This window comes from Montipora foliosa, chromosome 12 (assembly GCF_036669935.1).
Source record: "Montipora foliosa isolate CH-2021 chromosome 12, ASM3666993v2, whole genome shotgun sequence".
In the NCBI taxonomy this organism is placed as follows: domain Eukaryota; kingdom Metazoa; phylum Cnidaria; class Anthozoa; order Scleractinia; family Acroporidae; genus Montipora; species Montipora foliosa.
In genome coordinates this window covers 3,693,301-3,703,300 of record NC_090880.1, presented here as the reverse complement: position 1 = coordinate 3,703,300, position 10,000 = coordinate 3,693,301, and the positions used below count along the sequence as shown (strand labels likewise).

The 10,000-nt window shown below is 41.1% G+C and overlaps 1 protein-coding gene and 1 long non-coding RNA gene across 2 annotated transcripts in view; both read left to right on the top strand.

Moving 5' to 3' along the window:
• The window catches only part of LOC137979765 (uncharacterized), a 15,276-nt gene that overhangs the window by 2,954 nt on the left and 2,322 nt on the right, over positions 1-10,000 (top strand). The gene's annotated exons all lie outside the window — the stretch shown is intronic.
• Positions 6,037-7,308, top strand: LOC137979756 (high-affinity lysophosphatidic acid receptor-like). Its single transcript, XM_068827101.1, has one exon. The coding sequence runs from the start codon at positions 6,092-6,094 to the stop codon at positions 7,061-7,063; it is 972 nt and encodes a 323-aa protein (XP_068683202.1). The 5' UTR covers positions 6,037-6,091; the 3' UTR covers positions 7,064-7,308.

The following is a 10,000-nucleotide window of genomic DNA, read 5'->3' as shown; positions in this document are numbered from 1 at the left end:
CAAAAATGTATAATATAGATTTGATAGACCTCTTGTATTTAGCCAAGTTTATTGCCGGTTGTCCAAAATTTTGGTTCCCTTGAACTTGTTGCTGGTGCTGACGAATTATTCGGTAGACTTTGTAATAAGCCAATGTTGTAATCAAGTAGCAGAGCAGCATAAGCACAACACTGACAATAGTCAAAGCTACATGTAACCTTTCAAGCGACAAATAATGTCCAGCTACAATTAAAGCTGGAACGACTGGTAATAAAGCGGCTATGAGGCAACGGCGGCGAGGCGTCATCAAGGACCGTCTGCTCATGTGCAGCCAGCGTTCAATGGACAATAGCGTTATAAGAATTAATTCGACAGCGATAAAGAATGTTGCGCTCATGAACCCAACGTAAGTAACCATATCGGCAATTAAGACTTTCTGAGCGTCAAATACACCCGATTTGTCAAGAAACAGCAAAAAAATGAGAGCTATGAATGGTTGAACGATGAGTCCTGTGCAGAAATCACTGAACGCCAAACCACTAAGAAGAACGTGAAGCCACGTCATCTGAAATGTCCTTTTCCAAATCGCTGCCAAGATCAATGCATTTCCCACCACTGCCACGGGGGACAAAACAAACAAAACGATGCTGCTTGCGAAAATAACGGAGACATAAGTTTTGTACTTTATGTCGGCCGCTTCGGTAACACAACAACGAATGTCGTAGTTGTCGGCCACAGAAAACCATCCTGTTCTGTTACACATGGCTTAGCTCAATGCTGATTATTCACTTAATTAAAAACCATTTTGCTCGTTTGTCTTCAACGGAAATGTTGTCTTTCTCTTCGCCTTTCGCTTTGAGTCTAAGTGGGGTAAACCTGCTAGCGTACTTTTGCGTTGAAGGCAAGCAGCGAAGATTAACTTCTTGGAAGACGGCGTCAGTATTGCCGAGCACGATTTTCATCCACAGTTACGTCTTTATAACGGAGTTCCCAATGATCGAAGGGTATATTATACCTCTTCTTTTTCTGTTTGGAAATGCAGCATATTAATTTATGACAATACCTGCTGATTTGCGTTTTTTTTTCTTACAGCTTTAATTGTATATTTCAATAGAACTTACATGAAAGTGAGGCTGACTTTGTTATGATACACACCTCCCTGCTTTTCTTATGTTAATGATGTTGTTCAAGAGGGGGTTTTCGACTTCTCTTGGGATATTTTTATGTCTAGGAGAAATTGCAAGCAACATGAGAAGCTTAAGCCGACTCAGGAATTCTCGGCTGGACGTCTCCTCACGGTGTAGATATCCATCAACAAAGGCTAAAAACATAACAGAAAAGGTGTTTCGTATTCAGAAAAGTGTTAAAGCATTCAGGATCGATCAGATTGTACTGTGAACTTACTTTAAGCAGAAAAAAGTAGTTAATTTTTTATTGAATGACCATATTTAGGGGCGAGATGAATTTTGTGGGAACACAAATCTATTTCAGTTCGTTTGCGCGTATCGACAGTGGCGGTTAGTGCTGGGACACGGAACCATTTTTCTTTCTATAGGATTTATGGATTAACTCTCTCCCCCGGGGGAAAATGGTACAGGTCGCCGTCTTCTCTCGCCGACCAGCACTACTTCGACGCTCCTCGCCGCTGGTGAGCGAGAAGACCTCTGGCATCCAGGGTAAAATGTTAGCCAATTTGTCGAAGGAAAGTTTTTTCAGCTCTTTCGAAGAGAGATTTGTCGCCTTCAAGTCGGTAATTTTTTTTGCGGGAAAATGGTGATCACGTTCCGAAATTCGGCGGTCTAATCTGCAGGTCGCAGGTCGCAGGTCACAGGTTGCAGTCATTGTTTCACCAATACAGAAAGTATCCTAAACATTCTTAAAAGCTAACCTTAGGCCTAAAAACTTTTGTTTAGGCCTAATTAGACCTCTGCGACCTGCAGATTAGACTCGCCGTCCGAAATTCTGGTAAAAACGTGGACGAAGCTTACGGAATAACCTTGGTTGGCCTCTGTGGGGGGATTAATTGAGCAGTCTTCGTCTGAATGTCATGGATTTCTGCATTCATGTTTTCAAACGAGTTATGGAGGCAGTAAACAATGTTGTTAACGTCGGGGAATCCGGTGCTGGAAGCCTTCCCGGTATACAGGCTCACGCTCAAACGTTGAGGTAAAACAACTGCTGTTAGGTTCAATTTCATGATATCAGGATATTATGATAGCAGCTAGGAAATTGATAAGTCTGTGATTAATATTGAATGTGCCTCCCTGTGACATGCTGGGAAATCAATTAGCTCGAAATGAAATTTTACACAGCTACAATTGGGCATTCTAAATTTCCCAGTTCCTCAGTTATCGAGTTCCATAAGTATAAAACTTAAAAATGGTTTGCTTTTAAATCAGAAAAGAACCAATTCACCGTTGCTGTTGAGAAAAGTGTATGCCAGGCAAAACAAGTTGAATCTTGGTAGCCTGAAAGTTAACTGAAAAAATAATTTGCCTGTGTTTAAATTAACAAATAAACCAATACATCACTAACGTTTCCTGTTTAACCGGAGAATTATGTTCGAAGGTGTAAAAAAGCTGTTGAGTTTTATTCCGCAGTTATCAAGTTCCATAAGTATAAAACTTAAAAATGGTTTGCTTTAAAATCAGAAAAGAACCAATTCACCGTTGCTGTTGAGAAAAGTGTATGCCAGGCAAAACAAGTTGCATCTCGGTAGCCTGAAAGTTAACTGACAAAATAATTTGCCTGTGTTTAAATTAACAAATATACCAATACATCGATCACTAACGTTTCATGTTTAACCGGAGAATTAGGGAAGCAGATGTTCGAAGGTGTAATAGCTGTTGAGTTTTATTCCTCAGTTATCGAGTTCCATAAATATAAAACTTAAAAATGGATTGCTTTAAAATCAGAAAAGAACAAATTCACCGTTGCTGTTGAGAAAAGTGTATGCCAGGCAAACCAAGGTGCATCTCGGTAGCCTGAAAGTTAACTGACAAAATAATTTGCCTGTGTTTAAATTAACAAATACACCAATACATCACTAACGTTTCATGTTTAACCGGAGAATTATGTACGAAGGTGTAATAGCTGTTGAGTTTTATTCCTCAGTTATCGAGTTCCATGAGTATAAAACTTAAAAATGGTTTGCTTTAAAATCAGAAAAGAACCAATTCACCGTTGCTGTTGAGAAAAGTGTATGCCAGGCAAAACAAGTTGCATCTCGGTAGCCTGACAGTTAAGAAATAATTTGCCTGTGTTTAAATTAACAAATACACCAATACATCGATCACTAACGTTTCATGTTTAACCGGAGAATTAGGGAAGCAGATGTTCGAAGGTGTAATAGCTGTTGAGTTTTATTCCTCAGTTATCGAGTTCCATAAGTATAAAACTTAAAAATGGTTTGCTTTAAAATCAGAAAAGAACCAATTCACCGTTGCTGTTGAGAAAAGTGTATGCCAGGCAAAACAAGTTGCATCTCGGTAGCCTGACAGTTAAGAAATAATTTGCCTCTGTTTAAATTAACAAATACACCAATACATCGATCACTAACGTTTCATGTTTAACCGGAGAATTAGGGAAGCAGAGGTTCGAAGGTGTAATAGCTGTCGAATTTTATTCCTCAGTTATCGAGTTCCATGAGTATAAAACTTAAAAATGGTTTGCTTTAAAATCAGAAAAGAACCAATTCACCGTTGCTGTTGAGAAAAGTGTATGCCAGGCAAAACAAGTTGCATCTCGGTAGCCTGAAAGTTAAGAAATAATTTGCATGTGTTTAAATTAACAAATACACCAACACATCGATCACTAACGTTTCATGTTTAACCGGAGAATTAGGGAAGCAGATGTTCGAAGGTGTAATAGCTGTCGAATTTTATTCCTCAGTTATCGAGTTCCATGAGTATAAAACTTAAAAATGGTTTGCTTTAAAATCAGAAAAGAACCAATTCACCGTTGCTGTTGAGAAAAGTGTATGCCAAGCAAAACAAGTTGCATCTCGGTAGCCTGAAAGTTAAGAAATAATTTGCATGTGTTTAAATTAACAAATACACCAACACATCGATCACTAACGTTTCATGTTTAACCGGAGAATTAGGGAAGCAGAGGCTCGAAGGTGTAATAGCTGTTGAGTTTTATTCCTCAGTTATCGAATTTCATAAGTATAAAACTTAAAAATGGTTTGCTTTAAAATCAGAAAAGAACCAATTCACCGTTGCTGTTGAGAAAAGTGTATGCCAGGCAAAACAAGTTGCATCTCGGTAGCCTGACAGTTAAGAAATAATTTGCCTGTGTTTAAATTAACAAATACACCAATACATCGATCACTAACATTTCATGTTTAACTGGAGAATTAGGGAAGCAGATGTTCGAAGGTGTAATAGCTGTTGAGTTTTATTCCTCAGTTATCGAATTTCATAAGTATAAAACTTAAAAATGGTTTGCTTTAAAATCAGAAAAGAACCAATTCACCGTTGCTGTTAAGAAAAGTGTATGCCAGGCAAAACAAGTTGCATCTCGGTAGCCTGACAGTTAAGAAATAATTTGCCTGCGTTTAAATTAACAAATACACCAATACATCGATCACTAACGTTTCATGTTTAACCGGAGAATTAGGGAAGCAGAGGTTCGAAGGTGTAATAGCTGTTGAGTTTTATTCCTCAGTTATCGAATTTCATAAGTATAAAACTTAAAAATGGTTTGCTTTAAAATCAGAAAAGAACCAATTCACCGTTGCTGTTAAGAAAAGTGTATGCCAGGCAAAACAAGTTGCATCTCGGTAGCCTGACAGTTAAGAAATAATTTGCCTGTGTTTAAATTAACAAATACACCAATACATCGATCACTAACGTTTCATGTTTAACCGGAGAATTAGGGAAGCAGATGTTCGAAGGTGTAATAGCTGTTGAGTTTTATTCCTTAGTTATCGAGTTCCATAAGTATAAAACTTAAAATGGATTGCTTTAAAATCAGAAAAGAACCAATTCACCGTTGCTGTTGAGAAAAGTGTATGCCAGGCAAAACAAGTTGCATCTCGGTAGCCTGACAGTTAAGAAATAATTTGCCTGTGTTTAAATTAACAAATACACCAATACATCGATCACTAACGTTTCATGTTTAACCGGAGAATTAGGGAAGCAGAGGTTCGAAGGTGTAATAGCTGTTGAGTTTTATTCCTCAGTTATCGAATTTCATAAGTATAAAACTTAAAAATGGTTGGCTTTAAAATCAGAAAAGAACCAATTCACCGTTGCTGTTGAGAAAAGTGTATGCCAGGCAAAACAAGTTGCATCTCGGTAGACAGTTAAGAAATAATTTGCCTGTGTTTAAATTAACAAATACACCAATACATCGATCACTAACGTTTCATGTTTAACCGGAGAATTAGGGAAGCAGATGTTCGAAGGTGTAATAGCTGTTGAGTTTTATTCCTCAGCTATCGAGTTCCATAAATATAAAACTTAAAATGGATTGCTTTAAAATCAGAAAAGGACCAATTCACCGTTGCTGTTGAGAAAAGTTTATGCCAGGCAAACCAAGGTGCATCTCGGTAGCCTGAAAGTTAACTGACAAAATAATTTGCCTGTGTTTAAATTAACAAATACACCAATACATCACTGACGTTTCATGTTTAACCGGAGAATTATGTACAAAGGTGTAATAGCTGTTGAGTTTTATTCCTCAGTTATCGAGTTCCATGAGTATAAAACTTAAAAATGGTTTGCTTTAAAATCAGAAAAAAAACCAATTCACCGTTGCTCTTGAGAAAAGTGTATGCCAGGCAAAACAAGTGATATCTCGGTAGCCTGAAAGATAAGAAATAATTTGCCTGTGTTTAAATTAACAAATACACCAAATTACCCTTCAGTCATTGGGAACTCCATTCTAAAGACTTTGCTGCTTGCTGCCGCACTCCGTCGGCGGTACTCGTGCCAGCTGTTAGGATATAAGTCTTCCCTGCCTGCCTTCAGCTTGAAATTTGGCCAATTAACCTTGCTTTGACTCAAAAGGAAACGAAAATCGAAAGGAATTATCTTTCTTCAATGCAAACGAGCAGCTGTGCTTTTAAGTCAAGTGAGAAAACGTGATCTAGCATTAAGCCCTAGCCATGTATAACAGAACAAGTTGTTTTTCATTGGACAACTACGACCTTCGTTGTTGTTTTGCTGAGGCGGCCGAAATGAAGTACAAGACTTATGTTTCCATTATTTTCGCAAGCAGCATCGTTTTCCTTATTTTGTCCCCCGTGGCAGTGGTGGGAAATGCATTGATTTTGGCAGCGATTTGGAAAAGGACATTTCAGAGAACGCGGCTATACGTTCTTCTTAGTGGTTTGGCGTTCAGTGATTTTTGCATAGGACTCATTGCTCAACCATTACTGGCTCTTTTTTGTTTTCTGTTTCTTGACGAGTCAGGTGTAGTAGACGCTCAAAAACACTTAAATGGCTATATCGTAACTTATGTTGGGCTCATGAGCGGAACATTCTTTTCCACTGTCGAATTAATTCTTATAACACTGTTGTCCATTGAACGCTGGCTACATATGAGCAGACGGTCCTTAATGATGACACCTCACCGCCGTTGCCTTGCAGTCACTTTATTACTAGTCGTTCCAGCTTTTTTTGTAGTGTCAAATGTTGTGCAGCAATTGAGGCGTGGAAGGTTAGGTGTGGCTTTAACTATTATCAATGTTGTGGTTATAGTGCTCTGCTACTTGATTACGTCATTTGCTTACTACAAACTCTATCGAATAATTCGTCAGCACCAGCAACAAGTTCAAGGGAACCAATCTTCTCAAAATTTTGGACAACCGGCAATAAACTTGGCTAAATACAAGAGGTCTGTCAAGTCTATGTTATACATTTTTGCTTTATTTTCTGTCACTTTAACTCCAGTTGTCGTAGGGATAGCTTTTGTGTTAAGCAGAGCCGAGAATCTTTCTTGCCTGGAAGCATTTGCAGTGTTTTATGTTTCTCTATCGATTTGCTTCTTATCTCCATCTCTTAATCCAGCTATTTATTTATGGAGAATGAGTGAAGTGCGCGAAGGAGTTAAGAGTTTGCTTTGGGCAAATGTCTAAAAACGAAACTATGTTTATTCGAGGACTGAAATCGATGGTTTTGCTTTTCATATTGAGAATAATCTTGGGTTCAAAAGTCGGAAACAGAAATCATGGTCGTCTTCGTCCAATTATGTGGTAAATGTTGTGCAGACACGCTTTAACATGCTGCGCGTTTTTGGCAATTCTCGTCCTCTCCAACGTCGTACATCGCAGAGAAAACTATGCGAGCAATTGTAGCTGGCTACGATGTACCTTCTGGTCCAATTCTGGAGCATTTTACACAAATGTAGCGCCATACGACTTGAATATGTTGCCGAGCTCTTCATGGGCCTACGGCAAAACAAGCTTAATTTGCATCGACTACAAAAAAAGACCGACGATTGCTTTCTTGACACGTTCCGGCATTAGACGACACTGCCAGCCATGCGTATATTATCCAAACACCGTGGCTACATTCCACGTGCCCCTGGAGGGAGATCTGGTATTCAAGCTCAACCCCGCCCCAAGGGACCATGTTTCGCGCTCTACCGGTTCAGCACAAAAGCCGCTAAGACCCAGGGTTTCCCGATCATGTCGCAACACAGGAAACCTTGTCTCGGTACCCTGTGTCCCGCAAAACAGCTTTGGCCGGCTGCACACGCCTATGACTCTCAGCCTGGTAAACGTGCGTTCGGTTAGACCTAAAAGTGCTGATCTCCTGGAGGTTGTTTGTGAGATGAAATCTGATGTCATTTGTCTGACTGAAACTTGGCTTACACCAGATGATGTTGCGGCTAGGAACCAGGCCACCCCGTCCTGTTACGCGCTGCTGGACCAGCCTCGCATAGGTCGAAAAGGCGGTGGTCTTGCTATTTTCTATATGGATAACCTAGCAGTCAGTCGTGTGCGTGGTGGCGAGGAACCTTCATTTGAATACCTTGAGAGCGTTATTAAGTATGAGAAATTTCGGGTCAGAGTTGTCAACATATACCTCCCGCCCTACTCAGAGACACACCCTGCTACGGTGAATACGTTTATAACCGAATTCGCGCATTTTCTTGAATCCATCATTCTCTCTGCCCCTTGTGTTTGTCGGCGATTTCAACATCCATGTCGATGACGCCAATAACCCAGAGGCTGCTATTTTTCTGGATCTCTTGGAGTCAATGAACCTGAAGCAGCTCGTCACCGGGCCTACGCACGAACGCGGCCACACATTGGACTTGATAATCACGCGAGAGACTGATACTGTGGTACATGGAATCCCTTCGATCGGCCGCTTCTTTTCAGACCACGCTGTTGTCACCTGTCGGCTGAACTCGATTAAGCCACCTGTCCCTATGAAGACCGTTACGTACAGGAAACTACAAGCAGTGGACATAGATGAGCAGAGACGTGATCTGATCAACTCCAGATTGGCTGACCGGACTCCTGTTGACCTTGATGAATTAGTACACGCGTATGATAATACTCTGGCATCCTTGACAGAACGGCATGCACCCCTGCGCACTCGCACTTTTACCAACAGACCGCGCATGCCTTGGTTTAATGATGACATTAAAGCGGCAATCAAGGAGAGACGCCGTACTGAACGCAAATGGAAAAGGTCTGTTGTTCACGAACACTTTGTCGCTTTTGAACGCGCAAAGAACTACGCATCACTGGTTTTAAATCAGGCCAGGTCGTGCTACTTTGCTGACTTCATAATGGACAACAGTGATAATCAAGCAAAGTTGTTCAGGGCTACCAAATCTCTTCTATCCCAGCCGAAGTCATTCACTGTGCCACCTGGCTCTGATGTTGTGTCCCTGGCTAATGAAGTTGGGGATTTCTTTGCTGACAAAGTCTCACGGATGCATGCTGCCCTAGATGGTAATTCGGGTGCAGTCGACGATGACGGTCTCGATAATGGTAACTGTTCTGACTCGCTCGAGAAATTTAACATCTTATCTCCAGAGGATGTAAGAGGTCTGATTTGTCGCGAAGCCAAAAAGTCTTGCCCACTGGATCCGATGCCAACTACTCTGGTCACTCATTGCCTTGACGAGCTGACTCCTGTACTGACCGCTATGATCAACACCTCGCTTCAGTCGGGTCATTTCGCTTAGAAGTGGAAGGAAGCTTTAGTTACATCCCGTTCTTAAAGAGGCGGGTTTGGACCAGACGAAGGCGAACTTGCGCCCCGTGAGTAACTTGGCATATGTTTTGAAGCTCACTGAATCTGCCGCTGCCACCCAGCTAGAGAAACATATGCTTGAAAATGGATTGTACCCTTTACATCAGTCCTCCTATCGAAAGCACCACAGCACTGAGACAGCACTGTTAAAAGTGCGTAACGATATCCTACTCAATATGAACAGTCAGCAGGTCAGTCTATTCGTGTTACTTGATTTCAGTGCCGCGTTCGACACTGTAAATCATAGCATGCTTCTTAGAGTGGTCCGCTCTAAACTGGGGGGTAGGGGGTACTGTCCTTGTGTGGCTTCTCTCGGGTCGTTCTCAGCGAATTATTCTGGATGGCACACGGTCACGGACATACCAACTTAACTCGGGAGTTCCTCAGGGTTCCTGCCTAGGCCCTCTGCTGTTTAATATATACGTGAGTGGCCTATTTGACATTGTCAGTAACCACGCCCCTATTGCGGTGCATGCCTATGCTGATGACTTCCAAGAGTACGTTTCCTTCAGTCCCTCAAGCTGTGTGAACGAGGAGCAAGCAGTTAAGGTTATACAGGACTGTGTAGAATATACAACGTCCTGGGCACGCCAACATAGTCTCATGCTTAATGAGGGGAAAACAGAGCGTTAAGTGTTAGGAACGCGCCAACAACTTAGCAAAACTAATATCAGCCATCTGAGGGCTGGCGATGCGACTGTTGCTGCCTCCACATCTGTGAGGAACTTAGGTTCATATCTTGATAAGAACTTTACTATGGCCATGCATGTTACTAAAACCTGTAGCGCAGCATTTTTCCA

Excerpts from the sequence above, each read along its gene's own strand:
- LOC137979756 (XM_068827101.1), top strand. The coding sequence starts at position 6,092 with ATGTATAACAGAACAAGTTGTTTTTCATTGGACAACTACGACCTTCGT.